Source organism: Onychomys torridus, chromosome 8, assembly GCF_903995425.1.
Source record: "Onychomys torridus chromosome 8, mOncTor1.1, whole genome shotgun sequence".
NCBI lineage: Eukaryota > Metazoa > Chordata > Mammalia > Rodentia > Cricetidae > Onychomys > Onychomys torridus.
In genome coordinates, this window is record NC_050450.1 from 58,822,665 (window position 1) to 58,839,548 (window position 16,884).

At 52.3% G+C, this 16,884-nt stretch overlaps 1 protein-coding gene across 11 annotated transcripts in view; it reads left to right on the plus strand.

The window, feature by feature from the left end:
* Positions 1 to 16,884, plus strand: part of Mink1 (misshapen like kinase 1) — a 41,964-nt gene that overhangs the window by 19,643 nt on the left and 5,437 nt on the right. For 5 of the 11 annotated variants that reach the window (XM_036194739.1, XM_036194741.1, XM_036194740.1 and 2 more), the window contains exons 2-20: positions 1,454 to 1,467; positions 3,481 to 3,532; positions 5,140 to 5,196; positions 5,280 to 5,405; positions 8,589 to 8,699; positions 8,933 to 9,023; positions 9,408 to 9,538; positions 9,934 to 9,988; positions 10,153 to 10,231; positions 10,460 to 10,635; positions 10,896 to 10,965; positions 11,812 to 12,031; positions 14,191 to 14,307; positions 14,740 to 14,826; positions 15,005 to 15,226; positions 15,429 to 15,602; positions 15,877 to 16,140; positions 16,466 to 16,551; positions 16,712 to 16,822. In XM_036194739.1, coding sequence (XP_036050632.1) covers positions 1,454 to 1,467; positions 3,481 to 3,532; positions 5,140 to 5,196; positions 5,280 to 5,405; positions 8,589 to 8,699; positions 8,933 to 9,023; positions 9,408 to 9,538; positions 9,934 to 9,988; positions 10,153 to 10,231; positions 10,460 to 10,635; positions 10,896 to 10,965; positions 11,812 to 12,031; positions 14,191 to 14,307; positions 14,740 to 14,826; positions 15,005 to 15,226; positions 15,429 to 15,602; positions 15,877 to 16,140; positions 16,466 to 16,551; positions 16,712 to 16,822 — 2,243 coding nt within the window. The remainder of the gene's footprint in view (positions 1 to 1,453; positions 1,468 to 3,480; positions 3,533 to 5,139; positions 5,197 to 5,279; positions 5,406 to 8,588; positions 8,700 to 8,932; positions 9,024 to 9,407; positions 9,539 to 9,933; positions 9,989 to 10,152; positions 10,232 to 10,459; positions 10,636 to 10,895; positions 10,966 to 11,811; positions 12,032 to 14,190; positions 14,308 to 14,739; positions 14,827 to 15,004; positions 15,227 to 15,428; positions 15,603 to 15,876; positions 16,141 to 16,465; positions 16,552 to 16,711; positions 16,823 to 16,884) is intronic. The other 6 variants (XM_036194745.1, XM_036194744.1, XM_036194747.1 and 3 more) reach the window with 3 other exon arrangements.

A 16,884-nucleotide genomic window follows, 5' to 3' on the forward strand; every position in this document is an offset into this window, starting at 1 on the left:
TGTTGACATGAGGTCTGTAATCAAGGATTAGGAGGAGGCCCTTGGGAAAGATGGGTACATGGCTCAGGCTGCTGAGTGCCAGGTCTGGTTGAGATGCAGGACAGATTTGGAGAGCAAGAACTCGGGCACTTCCTCCAGGGAGTTTCCCAGCAAGTAAATGTGCAGTCACAATGCCTTGTGATCCCTGCTGTGAGGGAGCCAGGGTGTGTTTCTGCCCTCCACTTCCTCTTTGAGAAAATGGACAAAGTGTGGTGCACACATTCCTAAAAAGTCTTGGGCAGGGGTCTCCTGGTCTCCCCTGCGCCTAAAACCTGTCCCTGTAAATTCCTTCAGTATAACAGGATGTTTTTATTTTCAGAAATCCTGTATTGGTTCTTAAAACCAGTGAGAGGGGGTGTTAGGATGGTCAGCCTAGAGACTTCACACGCTGCCTGGAGAGTTGATTCCATGGTGGTGGTCTCACTTCTGGTCCTTTCCTGCAGGATAGGGGAGGGGCAGTCTCTGCAGCTTGCAGCGACATCTCCCAGTTTGGAGGTGGGGGGCAGTCCTGCCAGGAGAGTGTGGGTAGGAGAGGGCAGATATATCAGAGCCCAGGCTGCCTGCTGAGAACCAGCAGGAGGAGGGCATCTTTGAAAGCTTTGTTCAGCCTGTGGGCCTTCTCTTGGCACTGTGTGGCTCAGAAAAGGAGGACAGACAGAATTTGGTCCAGCAATAAGAGGCCCTTTCTCTCGTTTTGTGGAGATTCCTTCACATACCCTGAACACTTCATGTCCTAGCTAGAGGCCCTTATTTTAAGAGGACTAGGGAGGGGAGACCAATGGGTGGTACCTCCTATGCCCTGGTAGCTTGGCTCATCTCTGCCACCCCCCCCCCTTTTAAATTAATTTATTTTTATTTCATGTGCCTTGATGTTTTGCCTGCATGTATGTCTGTGTGAAAGTGTCTGATACCCTGGAACTAGAATTACAAACAGTCATGAGCTCCTATGTGGGTTCTGGGAATTGAACCTGGCCCTCTGAAAGAGCAGCCAGTGCTCTGAACCACTGAGCCATCTCTCCAGCCTCCACCTCTGCCTTTAAAGTAATATCAGTAATAATAAACTCTAATTGGGACACACTGCCAGCCCGGGTCCTGGTACTTTGTAGGCATAACCTCACTGAAAGTTTAGACCAGCCAGGGATTTGTTCTTGACTTGCTGATGGAAACACAGATACTGAGCTGGCCAGTGAGTAGGGAATCAAGAGCAAGTCTCTGAAAAGTCACCTGGGCCATTGACTTCCATGTTCCCTCTTTCTGACTCTTCCCATAGGACATTGACTCTGACCATGCAGGGAACAGGCATCTAGCCAAAGTGATAGCCTTCCCTTCCACTCATGGCCTGATTGACACACCTCCTTCCCCTCAGCATCCCAGTCCTTGTTGAAGTGATGACACTTGTTCTCTCTCCTGCCAGGACCCTGCAGGGATTAAAATAATTTTAGGGTTGGGGGTTTACAACATGAGGATCTGTATTGAAGGGTGGCAGCATTAGGGAGGTTGAGAACCACAGCCCTAGACAGACAGACATTTCACTTCTCAGAGCCTTGGTTTTCTTATCTGCCCAGCCTTCTGCAGGTCTGAGGCACAAATGAGATAATGACTGAAATCACTTTAGCAATTGCAGAGTGCTGGGCAATAGGGCGAAGGAAGCAGCCATGAGATGATAAACCAGTTCCCCTCACTGTATGGAGAGCCTGTTCCAGTTTATTATTCATTTATTTACAGGCAGGGGCGCGGGGTGTGTGTGGTGGTGTGTGTGTGTGTGTGTGTGTGTTCCCTATGTATCCCTGGCTGTCCTGGAACTCACTCTGCAGACTAAGCTGAACTCAGAGATTCTTCTGCCTCTGCCTGAGGAGGGAGCTTGTTCCATTTTATTATTTATTTAGAGACAGGGTTTCTTTCTTTCTTTCTTTTTTTTTTTTTTTTTTTAAGATTTATTTGTTTATTTTGTATACAGCATGTATGACTACAGGTCACAAGAGGGTGCCAGGTCTCATTACAGATGGTTGTGAGCCACCATGTGGTTGCTGGGAATTGAACTCAGGACCTCTGGAAGGGCAGTCAGTGTTCTTAACCTCTGAGCCATCTCTCCAGCCCAAGACAGGGTTTCTTTGTGTAGCCTTGGCTGTCCTGGAACTCACTCGGTAGACCAAGCTGAACTCAGAGATCCTCCTGCGTCTGCCTGAGGGTTAGGGGCTAGTGCTGGGATTAAAGGCAAGCGCCGCTACCTCCCACCTGGTGTTTTGTTTTGGTTTTTTAGTTTGTTCCATTTTAAAAATGCAGGCCTTTACTTAACTTGGAGGTCATTTGGGAAGGAGGCCTAGAGAGATAAAGGCAAGAACTAATTCAGCTGCCTGGAAGATTTTCGGGATTTCCAGACCAAGGACGGGGTGGCTAGAATGACCCCTGCCAGCAGTCTCCTCCAGCCCTGGAGCCTGCAGCTCTCTTTCCCTTAGAAAGCTCTGGAGGCAGGCAGGACTTCAGCTGCAAGCTGTTTATCTTTCAGGTTTTTTCAGTTTATTTTTAAAATTTCTGACTGATGGTATTTATTTTTCCTTGTCCCTTCTCCACTTCCCCAGCTCAGAAAGGGACCATCTGTCCTTGCCTGTGGCCGTTTTAGAAGCCCATCAGGCTGCTTGGGTTGTGGTTCCTTCTCTTTTCCTCCCTCCCCTGCTGCCTGCCTGCCTGTGTGCCCTGCACTGTACTGTCAACCTTCTGCATGTAGCTCTCATGTGGTGGGCCATCTGGGAAGACCTCTGGATGACTCAGGCAGCCAGCCTAGGACCCCTTCTGAGTCTGCAAAGTCTGTGGGGAGCCCCGGCATGGGGACAGCAAAACCAAAGTATGGAAGTCGGGGAGACTCCTCACGTCCTTGCAGCAGGCAGGGCGCCCCTGTGCTCTGACTGGTATTTGATGAGAATGGCATCTGTGTTCATGGATGTATCCTGTTCTAGCTTGTTTCTGTGTCTGCATGTATCTGCAAGAGTGAGCATGTGTGCGTATGAGTGTGTGTGTGTGTGTTATGAGTTATGGCCATCCTTCCTTATGTAAATACCCACCTTGGTTTCTTTGCCTCTCCTGTAGAGCTTACTTGATTACTGTAAAAACACCTCAGAACGTGAATACACAGAAGGTGGGCATGTTACTGTGTGCAGTCAGAATACAGAGAGCCAATCAAGTTTCCCAGTATGAGGGGGAGGCCAGCAGAGCTGAGAGTCCATTTTTGACAATGAGGAAATCTGGGAACATGGGTTTTGGAAGGCTTAGTAAGTGGGCATGCTGACTGATGGGACTTTGGTGAGGGCGTTAGCCTTGGGGACTTTTGCACATTCTCTTCTCTCCAGGTGCAGGCTCACTGAAGAGGGGTCCTCTGGTCCTCTAGGGAGCCCTTCTCATCCACTCTCTTTCTCCTCAGATATCTAACCGATCTCCCGCTTTGGCCTGTGAGCTGGTGGAGGTGGTTGGCAATGGAACCTATGGGCAGGTGTACAAGGTGAGACCTGAAACAAAAATCAACCTTCAAACCAGCGGGGGGCCTCTTTAGCAGAACGTAGGAAGTGAGTCCTGGGTCTGGCAGTCTGAGGGAAGCTCCAGGAGATGACAGTCTGGGCCCCTCAGAGAGGGAGGAAAGCACAGACCACAAGAGAGCGCAACAACAGAAAGAAGAAGGGAGAGCTCATCTCTGAGTGCAGACACACTCCTGGGTGTGGCAGGAACTTGGCTGCAGCTGGTGGTTGTGGGATAGGAAGCAGGAAGAGCACATGGGGATGTGGGTGTCAGAGCTCACCTAGAAATTCACAGTCCGTGCCAGAAGGGTGCATTGACACCTCCCAAGACCACAAAGACTTGGGGTTGATGGGACCTCACTGGTGGCCTGCAGGAAAGGAAGCAGCTTTCTTGGCCTCTAGCAGCTGCTTGCAAGCAGGGAGCCAGCCAGAGCTCCAGCCCCCTGCTTTTGAGCTGCTTCTCTTCCCCACAGAAGTGGCATTTCCTCTGCCCCTGATAGCTTTTCAGCTTGGCCAGCTCAGCCCTCTCAAGTGGCCGGACCTCCGCCCATACATGAAATGTCCACAAAATGAAGGGGATGTTTAGTGGGTGCTGCCCCCAGACATTTAGTCTGCTGCTTCATCTCAAGGCACAGCTCCTGACATTTCCACGGGTGCCCTGCCTCTGAGTCTCCTGGTCACTGGGACTACCAAGCTCCCTCATCTGCCCCTTTCCCTTTGTAAGCATGGGCTTTGGGGGAGCAGACGTGCACAGCTCCTGCTGAGTTGTCTCTGTATAGACAGCTGTGCTTTTCTGTGCTTGGGGTCGTGGGTGACTGGCTGGCTGCTGAAGACAGGACTCGGGTGGCAGTGCCCATGTCCTTCCCATGAACAGCTACTGTCCAATCCTGCTCTTCTCTGGAAGCCTGGGACTTACCTGTCTAAGCCATTAATGGTTCTTAAAGGATTTTGGAAGGGTGGGCGGGGCGGGGTTGGAATTGAGGCACAAACACTGAAAGGTTTCCCACTATTGACACTGATGACTGTAGGTGCGGCGGCACGCACGCACACACGCACGCACGCACGCACGCGGCAGCTGGCCCCTTTGTTTACCTGCCTTTCCTGCACTCAGCTGTGCGTCTCTTCTTTCCCTAGTAACATAAAACCCCTTGGGCATGAGATAGATCCGGGGAAAGGCCTCCTTCCTAGGGTAGCTGGGCCAGGAAAGCACCGGACATTTTATCTTAACTAGATGGAAGGGCTAGCTCCTTTCCAGCCTTCACCAGGTTATGGAGAAGTCCTCGCTAGGGAGGCCGGAACAGAGGAGTGGTATCTGTCCTGCACCTCAGGTGTTGAGAGCCTTCATCTTTGTTGAACTCTTATATTTACGGTCTAGAAATATCTGGGCAGTTTTGTGTTAGCTGTGATGGCTCAGAAGCCTCCCTTCTGCCTTCTGCTTTGTAAAGCAAGGCATCTAACCACATGAAGGGTACATCCTAAGGGGGAGAAACACTGAGAGACATGGCTTTTCCCAGACTCACTCCCTCTCCATTAGTTTCCTAAATGAGCATATATCCTGACCCCTCCACACTCACTATACTTGGATTTCTTACAGGGTCGGCATGTCAAGACTGGGCAGCTGGCTGCCATTAAGGTCATGGATGTCACAGAGGTAGGGAATGAGGTTGGGGAGGGTGGGGCTGGCATCGAAAGGGGGCTGTAGGGTCTTGGGCCTTACCTCCCGCTTTTGTCTAGGATGAGGAGGAAGAGATCAAACAGGAAATCAACATGTTAAAAAAGTACTCTCACCATCGTAATATTGCCACCTACTACGGGGCCTTTATCAAGAAAAGCCCTCCTGGGAACGATGACCAGCTCTGGGTAAGAAATGCCCTTCCCGCCCCTCCCAAATTTTTCTGCCCTAAGTCGCTCCTGTGGAACTCAAGGCCAGTATCTGTTGTGACATCCCTGCCTACATTGTGGATCCAGAGGAACCTCATGGCTCACACAGAACTCTGCTTTTCAGTCTTGTGTGCCCAATGTCTTGTCCCCTTGTGTGTTTAGTGACAGGGATCCTAGGATTTGGCCCTTCCACCCCACACTTTACCCTGACTAGTCAGCAAGCGCTTCTTTTGGGGGAGGGGGGAGCGTGGTTTTTTTGGTTTTTCGAGACAGGGTTTCTCCATGTAGTTTCCATGCCTGGCCTGGATCTCACTCTGTAGACCAGGCTGGCCTTGAACTCACAGAGGTCCGCCTGGCTCTGCCTCCTGAATGCTGGGATTAAAGGTGTGCACCACCACCGCCTGACTCAGCAAGCACTTTTTTTTAAAGATTTATTTATATTATGTATACATTTGCACAGTGAAACTCTAAAAGGAAGGCGAAGGAGAAGGAGATGAGGAGAAAGAGGAGGGCACAGAAAAACAAAAAAAAGTAACACAGAAGCAAATGTCAGTCTCATTACCAAGTTAAAAAATATAAATTAAACAAAATTAACATGCTATTTTTCCCCAGTTAGGAAACCTGTGTTTACAGAAACAGTTAAATGGGAAAGTTATATGACTAAGCTAGGCACAAATTGAGAGATCCTTTCTTTTTGTTAATATTTTGTATTTTATTATTATTATTATTATTACTGTTGTTGTTGTTGTATTTTTCGAGACAGGGATCTCTGTGTTGTTTTGGTGCCTGTCCTGGATCTTGCTCTGTAGACCAGGCTAACCTTGAACTCACTGCCTCCCGAGTGCTGGAATTAAAGGCCTGTGCCACCACCATCGCATGGAGAAAAAAAAAAAAAGATTTATTTATTTATTATGTATACAGTGTTCTGTCTGCACATATCCCTGCAGGCCAGAAGAGGGCACCAGATCTCATTACAGATGATTGGGAGCCACCATGTGGTTGCTGGGAATTGAACTCAGTACCTCTGGAAGAGCAAGCAGTGCCCTTAACCTTTGAACCATCTCTCCAGCCCAGCAAACACTTCTTAATCAATAAGCAATAGAATCTTGGTCATGGCCAGAAGATGGGTGTGGGAGTGAGGGGTGGTTTAGTTCTTAAGTTCTTTGTATCTTTGTACACAATATTGGGAGAGCCATAGAATCAAAGTATCTATGGGAAACAGCAGGACTCAGGCCCATCCTGGCAGTACACAGCCCTTCTGGGTGATGATTTGAACTGGAGCCTACCCAAATACCTCCTGACCCAAACCATTCCTAAGAGTCATTTGCGGGTTGGGGATTTAGCCCTGGGTTCGATCCTCAGCTCAAAAAAAAAAAAAAGAGTCATTTGCTCCCTAGCTTGGACCCTGGTGCCACGGAGTTCCTGGCTTCACCCTTTGTGGTGCTGGACACATAACCTGAGGGGAGAGCAGCAAGGGTCAACATTATGGCTATTGGGAATTTTGGAGAACATGCTGGAGGTCAGCTAGACTTTAGCTATTTAATAAGCATCTTCTATATACCCTGCAAAGCTGAGCATGAGTCATGGTTCTGGTCTCAGTGGCTCCAGAGATTTGGGAGACCTCTGAGGACTGGCAGCTAGGCAATAGTGGCCACTCTCTTGTTAATATATCGGGTTCTGGGCCTCTTCTCCGTCCACTGTGCTCTTCTGTCCCAAAAGTAGGGCACATGCAAATCACTTTGATCGCATAGCCAACATACCAGTACCAACCAGCTTGTTCCTAAATGAGATGTCGATTTTAGTGAAATTGCTCCTGAGTTCTCTCCAGCAGCACCCCGAGTGGGACCCCATCAACTTCCCTAGCAGACTCAGCCCTTCTTGCCTCTGAGTCAAGGATGTTGAGCTTTTCTGTGAAGGTCCAAATAGTAAAGGCTTTAGGCTTTGTTGGTCATGTCTGCTGTCACCATTACTCAGTTCTGCCGACACGCTGTGACAGCAACAGACAGTATATGAACAAATGAACATGGCCAGCTGAGCATAGTGGCTCACACTATAGTTCCAGCACTCAAGAGGCTGAAGGCAGGAGGATGATAAGTTTGAGGCTACCCTGGCCTACATAGAAAGACCCTCACTCAACCAAAAATAAGTGTGCCTGAATCCTCAAATTTATATTTAGGTCACTAAATGTATCATGAAATAGGACTCTGGGGTTTTGTCAGGTTTTTTTGTATGTTTCCCCCTAATCATTAAACAGTGAAAACACGCAGAGGAGGAAGCTCAGTTGGTAGAGCCCTTGCCCTTCAAGTGTGAGGACATGAGTTTGGATCCTTAGAACACATATAAATAGCTGATCATGGCAGCGGATGTTTGTGCTCCCAATGATGGTTTAAAAAAAAAAAGGGAGACAGATAGACAGATCCTTGGGAGCCAGCTAGTCTAACTTGATGAAGTTCTCTGCACACACACACTTGGCGCACATGTCCACACATACACACATGCACAGGTAGGGGTGGGTGGGGGTATATCCATTATCCATTGATTCAGGCTGGGTATAGCTCACTGGTAGGTACTTGCCTAGCACCTTGAGTTCAATCCTAGCACTCCACGTATACACAAAAAAAACTTACAGGGTTGTGTGGTGGTGCACGCCTTTAATCCCAGCACTCAGAAAGCAGAGGCAGACGGGTCTCTGGATTCAGGTCCAGCCTTGTCTATATAGTGAGTTCCAGCTAGACCTACATTGTGAGACCCTGTCCCAAACAACAACAACAACAATAAATTTCCAAAGCAGAACCAAACAACCAGGCCCACGTTCTCTGGCCGCCTGTAGTTGCTGACCTCTGTTCTGGAGCAGTGGCTCCGACAGTTTGGGTTCTAGGGAGAATGCAGTGAAAGCACAGGACACTTCAAGGAAGACAATAGATAGTCTGTATCACTGTGCTGACGCTCTGGCGTTCCTCGCTGCCAGTTCTCCCCCGTTGTGTACCCTTTCTGACCTCCGCAAGTCCTGTGGCTGCTAAGGGAGCATCCAGCCCTGCTGTTTGACTCATCCAGTTCTGGTCTCCATGCCTCTGGTCTTCCTCCAGGGCCTGTCTGGAGGCGGAGGCCTTGTCTGATGGATACTTTTCTTTCTGACTCTTTCCTCGGCGGACCTGGGACCAGCTGGTGATGGAGTTCTGTGGTGCTGGTTCGGTGACTGACCTGGTAAAGAACACCAAAGGGAACGCACTGAAGGAGGATTGCATCGCCTACATCTGCAGGGAAATTCTCAGGGTGAGCTGGAAGCCCCTCACTAGTCCTTCACTAATCCCACTGGGGAAGGCACTGGCCACTGTGAGGAGTGCCCCCCCCACACACACCCACACCCAGGACAACTCTGGCTGTGGTTGGGTATGTCTGTGCCTTCAGCCTCACTCCGAAGTGAGGACTAATAGCTAGCTTTGCACCTTCATGCTCTTTCCCCCCCTCCAGCACGGTGACCGATTCTCCCCACTCCTTTGTCCCAGGGTCTTGCCCATCTCCATGCCCACAAGGTGATCCACCGAGATATCAAGGGGCAGAATGTGCTGCTGACAGAGAATGCTGAAGTCAAGCTAGGTACTGTGGGTCCTTCTGAGGCCCTTTCGCTGTCAAGCCAGGGAACAGGGTCCCCTTCCTCAAATGTCTGGCTTAGGTCCAACTGCATTTGTGCTGAGGGGGCCTCTTCCCTGTCCCCATCTCCCACACCGAGATGTCTGCCTCCTGCTGAAAATCCCGAGGAGCCTTTCACCTGCTGCCCACCAGGGCGCAGCTGCTCTACAGCCTTCTGTGGAGACAGGGCATTGAGTTCTCTCCTGCCTGCGATGCCGTCCTGAAGAGGATGTTGAGGTTTCTGAGTAGGATCTGGGCCTCTGCTTCGGGCCGGGCACATGAGAGCATGTAGTGGTGTGACACGCAAGAGTAGAGAGGGCTTTCACGCTGACCCTTCCTCATGTCTCATAGTGGATTTTGGGGTGAGTGCTCAGCTGGACCGCACTGTGGGCAGGCGGAACACTTTCATTGGGACCCCATACTGGATGGCCCCAGAAGTCATTGCCTGTGATGAGAACCCTGATGCCACCTATGACTACAGGGTATGAAGTGGGAACGCAGGAGTGCTGGGGCTGCTGGGGTTAGGAAAATGAAATGGGGTGTAACGGATAGACTAAAAGTTTGGGGGCATGAGCAGGGTCGGGGAAGTGACATGTGAACAGGAAGAGACAGAAACGTCTAAAGGCGAGTGGCCAGGCCTGGGAAGCCAAGACCCAGGATTGCAGTTTGAGGCCCTCAGGGCTTCCTAGCAAGACCCTATTACAAATAAACTAATTGAAAACCCAGTGTTTTATGGCAGGAAATGTTTATATGGGCAGGTGGAATGATTTGGAAGAAAGGATGAGGATATGGTAGGTTTGTGTGGGGTGCTGGGTGAAGGGAGTTACGTGATATTGTCAGGAACAATTCATACCTGTCCCTTCTTTCCCTTCTTTAGAGTGACATTTGGTCTCTAGGAATCACAGCCATCGAAATGGCAGAGGGAGCCCCCCGTAAGTGCTGGCTTCACCTTGGAGTAGCGGGGGACAGGAGGGAGGGCGGAGGGCAAGGGAGTGGGCATAGGGAGGGGGTGGACTTCAGAAGTCATGTTGAGGGAGGGGTTCCTTGGCCTCTCGATAAGGCAAAGAACACTGATAGTGTCTCTTCTGTGTCCCAGCTCTGTGTGACATGCACCCCATGCGGGCTCTCTTCCTTATCCCTCGGAACCCTCCCCCCAGGCTCAAGTCAAAGAAATGGTATGTCTGTGAGTGTTTTCAGTCTGACGGGGACACCCTCACCCTAACACTTCCTTGTGTTCAGGCTTTGGTGTCTGCTGTGGAGGAGGTGTGGGGACTGTAGGTAGCAGCTGGGGTTGGGATTTAGAGAGGCCAGGAGGAGAAGACAGTTCAGAGATAAATGGTCCACCATCTTCTGGGACACCCCTTCCAAAGGGGCCCTCCAGTGTGAGCCACTACTGTCTCCAGGTCGAAGAAGTTCACTGACTTCATCGACACGTGTCTCATCAAGACTTACTTGAGCCGGCCCCCAACTGAACAGTTACTCAAGTTTCCCTTCATCCGAGACCAGCCCACAGAGCGGCAGGTCCGCATCCAGCTCAAGGACCACATTGACCGCTCCCGGAAGAAGCGGGGTGAGAAAGGTCAGTGGATGGGTCAGGACTGGAGGATTTGGGGGATGTCTCTGCCCTGTCTGTCTCAAGTCAGCCTTGCAGGTGAGGATGGCTGTGTGATGTCCTCACAGAAAGCTCATTCCAAGCCTGCGCTCGTGTGAGCCTGTTAGGGAGATGACTCGTGCTGGCTCTGCACAGAGACTGAAATGATATTCCCAGCTAAGGTTTCCCTACCCAGGGTGGAGTCTGGAGCTTTGGGTGGGAAAGCATCAGTGGTCTTCCCTTTGCAGAGGAGACGGAATATGAGTACAGTGGTAGTGAAGAGGAAGAGGACAGCCATGGAGAGGAAGGCGAGCCAAGGTGGGTTTGGCAGGTGGAGGTGGGCGGTTGGGGTCTATGTGTATTGTCCAAAGGGACAACAGTGATCCTTGGCTTTGGGGGTTCTCAGGTAATGGCACATAAGAGATAGAAGCTTGTATAAACGGAGTCCCTGGGTTGGTGAATTGTCTCAGCAGGCAGAGGCACCTGTCCACGCTGTAGTTCCTGGGATCTGCATGTTGAAAGGGGAGAATTCTTCCAACTTGTCCTCTGACTTCCATCTGAATGCTGTGGTGCACTCAGACATGCACGCATGTGCCACTTAAAAGCATGCATGCATGGGTTGGGGATTTAGTTCAGTGATAGAGTGCTTGCTCCAGGGCAGGGGGTGGGGGAGGAGGAGCATGCATGCGCATACACACTAAATGATGTAACTGAAAAAATAAATAAATAAATGGAGTCCCTGTATGACAAAGAGTGAAACAAATGAATGGTAAAGAGAGGGCTGGAGAGATGGCTCAGAGGTTAAGAGCACTGACTGCTCTTCTAGAGAGAGAGAGAAGAGGTTGATTTAGGCCTGGCACAGGCAGGTATAGGCTGGAATCTTTAAAACAGCACTAAACACTAGACGGAAGCCACAGGTGGTGATAGCTAACTCTAATCCTAGCATTTGGGAGGCTGAAGCAGGATAGCAAGTTGCAGACCAGTCTGGGCCACGTACTTCAGGCCCTGTCTGAAACCGGGAAGAGGGACAGAAGAGAAGACAGGGCTGCCCTCCTTTGGGATCGTCCATCGGCAGGGTGTCCGGTACAGTTGGAGGCACCCATGCAGGCAGGCTGACCACCAGCTGTTCTGACCTCCATATGCCTTTGCGCCACCATCATCCAGCTCCATCATGAATGTGCCTGGGGAGTCCACACTCCGCCGAGAATTCCTTCGACTCCAGCAGGAGAATAAGAGCAACTCGGAGGCTCTAAAGCAGCAGCAGCAGCAGCAGCAGCTGCAGCAGCAGCAGCAGCGAGACCCCGAGGCACACATCAAACACCTGCTGCACCAGCGGCAGCGCCGCATAGAGGAGCAGAAGGAGGAGCGGCGGCGCGTGGAGGAGGTGGGTCCGCCAGGGCAGGAGGAAGAGCAGGGAGCCAGACGGGCCTTGCCTAAGCTCTTCTTGGGCTTCGTGGAAAGACTCCACTGTTGCTAGAGGCTCAGTCTCCAGGTCCTGGCCCCTGCCCAGCCCCGTGTGGATGGTCAGAGCAGAGCCATGCCTGAAGAGCAGTAGCTGTTGTCATGGCAGAGCTGTTTCCGCTCACACTCCCTTCCACGCTGGGCTCTCCAGCTCCAGAGACCGTCAGTCTCGGCCAGCTGCAGGTCTGTGCCCAGGTTTATTGGGGTAGCTGATGTGCTCCAAACAGAAAAGCTGGAAAGACCCTTCTCATACTTCTGATTCTTTAAAGTATAGCCTTCCTATTTTGGACTAATTAAAGGTAGGTATAGGGGATTCATTTTAATTGAAGAGAATCTTACGTTTAAATACAGTTTTCTATTTGTTACATTTATTACTCATTAAAATATTACAGCTAGGTGTGGTGGCTTTGTCCTGTACCCCAGCATTTGGGAGGTAGAGGCAGGAAGATGAATAATTCCAGACCAGCCTAGTCTCAAAACCAAAAAAACAAAACCCCCAAATAACCAAAAGGCTGTGTAGCTCAGTTAATAGAGGGCTTGCCTGAAACCCCGAGTCCAATCCCCAGCACCTTATAAAACTGGTTGCAATGGTATGCACTTACAATCCCAGCAGTCTGAAGGAGGAGGCAGGAGGATGAGAAGTTCTAGGTCAGCCTCAGCTGTAGGCCAGTCAAGTTGAGGCCTTGTCTCAAAAAAAGGGCTGGGGGTTGGGGCTGCAGCTCAGCAGTAGAGCCTGTTATACATGAGACTCTTGGGTTTGATCTCTAGTCACACACACACACACACAAAATAACATCCTGGTGTGTGTGTGTGAATGTACTTCCTATTGATGCATGATGGAGAATAAGAAATCTGCCATGTTTCTTTCAAAATTCATAACTAAACAACAAGAACGTTGTCTCGGGGGCAGTAGCTTCAGCATCTCTTCTATCTGCCATTCCTCAGAGCAGGCCTCTGTTCTTACTGAGTAAGAAGAAATTTGCAGGAAAGCTTGACGGAGGCTTTTTGCTGTTCTCTATAATAGCAGTTGGTAGCCAGTGACAGAGGCCAGCAACCTCGCCACAGGAAGAGTGCTTCTGTGTGCCAGGGTCCAGAGGCCTGGTCTTGGCCATTTTATTGTTGGTCTTGTTTGGGACGGGGACAGACACTGGCCAGAAAGAATATCCTGTGCGTCCTGGACAACTGATTCATGAAGGTGGTTCTGTAAATCCAAAGGTTGCTTTTCTGTGCACAGACACTTGGTGCCCCCTGTTGGCCAAAGGTTGTCACTAACATCCATCTCTTAACAGTTCAGGGCAAAGTCAGATTAGGGGTGCAGGAGCATGTAAGGGGGAGTGCTGTTCTTGAACACTTGTGTTTTTGTTGGGTGGCTGTCTTAGGCTTTCAGCTGCTGTGATAACACACCATGACCAAGAGCAACCTGGAAAGAAAAGGGTTTATTTTGCTTATACTTTTTTTCTTTTTCTTTTTTCTTTTTTTTTTTTTTTCTTTTTTTGCTGGGTTGCTTACACTTCTATATCATAGTTTATCATCAGAAGTCAGGGTAGGAACTCAAGGCAAGAGCTGATAAAGAGGCAGAGAGGAGCACTGTTTGTACCCCATGGCTTGCTTGTCCTGCTTCCTTAGCAGCCAGGACCACCGGTCTAGGTTTGGTACTGCCCACAGTGAGCTGGGCCCTCCCACATCCGTCAAGAAAACGCACCACTGATCTGGTGGGGGCGTCTTCTCAGTGAGGTTCCCTCTTCTAAGATGACTCTAGCTCATGTCAAGTTGACATAAACCAGCCGTTGCGGTGGGAAGAGGAAAATGTCATCCTGTTCAGCCCGCTCCAGGAGCAGCGGTCTCTGTCTAGCCCCATGCCCACAGCTACCCCAGACAAACTGTTCTCCTCCAACCCAGTCCCGGGGCCAGGCATGCAGCTCTGGCACGGGGCTGGGGATCTGTGCTTGGACACGTGCGAGCCTTCCTCTCCACCGTCCTAACTTACACCTGCCTCGTTCTCCACGGAGGGGGCCCTTCCGCGGCTGTGCCGTGCCAGGGTCTGGTCCGGTCCCTAAGACACACCACCTCCTTGGTCTGCAGCAACAGCGGCGGGAGCGAGAGCAGCGGAAGCTGCAGGAGAAGGAGCAGCAGCGGCGGCTGGAAGACATGCAGGCCCTGCGGCGAGAGGAGGAGAGGCGGCAGGCAGAGCGGGAGCAGGTACCGGCGCTGGAACTCACACAGGCCCGCCTCACACCGCCCGCCCGCCCGCCCCTGCTGCCTGCCTTCCCCGCTCCTCCTCCTCGGTGCCCTGGCCCTCTCTCCCCGCCCCCCAGACTCCCCCTGTCTTTTCTAGCTTCACTCTCTCTCTGTTTTCTCTTACCCCCAACCCCGCCCTGCTCCCTGCCCTCCTGTCTCTCTGCCCATCCCGGACTCCTCCCCGGGGCACTGGCCCTCATGATACCCACCCGATTCCTCCTCATCCCGTGTCCTCTTATCCCCATCTGTGCCACATCGCCCCCCTGGGCTCATCTACCCCTGTTCACCTCATCCTCACCCCGCTGACCCCCCACTTCGCCGCTGCTGCCACCCTCCTTTGCCGCCTCCCTCTCTCCCTGCCCCGTGCCCCCCCCCCCCCCCCCCCCCCCCCAGGAATATATCCGTCACAGGCTAGAGGAGGAGCAGCGACAGCTCGAGATCCTTCAGCAACAGCTGCTCCAGGAACAGGCCCTGCTGCTGGTAACGGGGTCCCTGTCCTCGGGAAGACGCCCTCCTGAGCTGCTTTCCTGCACTGGGATGGGGACACATCCGGGAAAGGGCTTCCACGGTCTAGGCAGTAGAGGAAAGAAAGGGCATGCCTGCTCTAACTTCCAGGGCCACACTCTGCTGAGCCCTCTCTCCCTACCGTTGGACCCAGGAATACAAGCGGAAGCAGCTGGAGGAGCAGCGGCAGTCCGAGCGGCTCCAGAGACAGCTGCAGCAGGAGCATGCCTACCTCAAGTCCCTGCAGCAGCAGCAGCAGCAGCAGCAGCTCCAGAAGCAGCAGCAGCAGCAGCAAATCCTGCCTGGGGACAGGAAGCCCCTGTATCATTATGGTCGGGGCATTAATCCTGCTGACAAGCCAGCGTGGGCCCGAGAGGTACTCACCGCCTGTCTTGTCCCCTAAGACCCCACTGTACCGTCTCACTGAGGGCTGGAAGAGGTGAGAGGGGTTGGTGCACTAATGGGCACTGGGAAGGGGGGGAGCAGAGGCTGGAGCGGTTGGAGCAAGTGAGGGTCTAAAGTTTGAGACCAGGAAGGCAGACACCGGCCTGCCTGCTGACGGCCCTCCTGCATTGTAGGTGGAAGAGAGAGCAAGGCTGAATAAGCAGCAGAACTCTCCCTTGGCCAAGACGAAGCCAAGCAGTACGGGGCCAGAGCCCCCCGTCTCCCAGGCCTCTCCCAGCCCCCCAGGACCTCTTTCCCAAACTCCTCCTATGCAGAGGCCTGTGGAACCTCAGGAAGGACCGCACAAGGTAAGTCTGACCCCATTCCTGTCCAGTGCAGGTGGCTTTGCTTAGAGCCAGGTCCAGAGCTGTACCCAGGAGCACGTGCGTGTAGTCACGGGTGTCCTCTGCACATCCCGGGGCACGGCCCTGTGACAGTTTGTCTGCATTGTGTCTAGTCCTCTTCTCCAGCTTTAGAAAACCCTTGTCTTCTGATGGTAGAAGGGACTTTGCTCAGCCAGACCCTAGTTTGCAGGATGTGCCCCAAAGCAGGCAGCCCACCCTTCCTGGTCTCTCCCTACAGAGCCTGGTGGCACACCGGGTCCCACTGAAGCCATATGCAGCACCTGTACCCCGATCCCAGTCCCTGCAGGACCAGCCCACTCGAAACCTGGCTGCCTTCCCTGCCTCCCACGACCCTGACCCTGCTGCCGTCCCCACACCCACTGCCACACCCAGTGCCCGAGGAGCCGTCATCCGCCAGAATTCAGACCCCACCTCGGAAGGGCCTGGCCCTAGCCCAAACCCCCCCTCCTGGGTCCGGCCTGATAATGAGGCTCCACCTAAGGTAAGAACAACCCTGAAGGACAGGAATCTAGAGCTCAGAGTGGGAAGGAGGAAAGCAAGGCAGCATGGGGACCTGGCCTACAAGGTTAGTGTCCAGAGGGTGGGAAGACAGAGTGACTGTGGGGTGAGAAATGGCCAGGTGCTTGATAGCAGAGGGGACCCACCTGGCCATTTTCTGGCTGCCTAGCCTGGACATACTCAGTAACCTCCCCAACGTGTTTGTTTCTCCATGGATGCTGAAGACTGCATTTCTGAGCTTGCTAGTGGATGAGTGTGTGCGGTGTGTGTGCAAGACTGACAGCTTCTCACCTGCTCTTTCTCTCCAGGTTCCTCAGAGGACCTCGTCTATTGCCACTGCCCTTAACACCAGTGGGGCCGGAGGGTCCCGGCCAGCTCAGGCTGTCCGTGCCAGGTACACAGTGCCAGGGTAGGGTCATGTGGCAGCCTAGGGAGTGAGAGACATAGGGACTTTGCCAGGTTACCTACATAGGGTGGGACAAGCCCCAAACCAGGCACTCAGCCCCTCCCTGTGCCGCCACCCCCCGCCCCGGCACCCTGTGCTCCCTCCACAGACCTCGCAGCAACTCCGCCTGGCAAATCTATCTGCAGAGGCGGGCAGAGCGGGGCACCCCCAAGCCTCCCGGGCCCCCAGCTCAGCCCCCTGGCCCGCCCAACGCCTCTAGGTAATGGAGTTGACCCCACTCCCTCTCACCTCTCACTCTGCCACTTGCTCCCCTGGTGACGG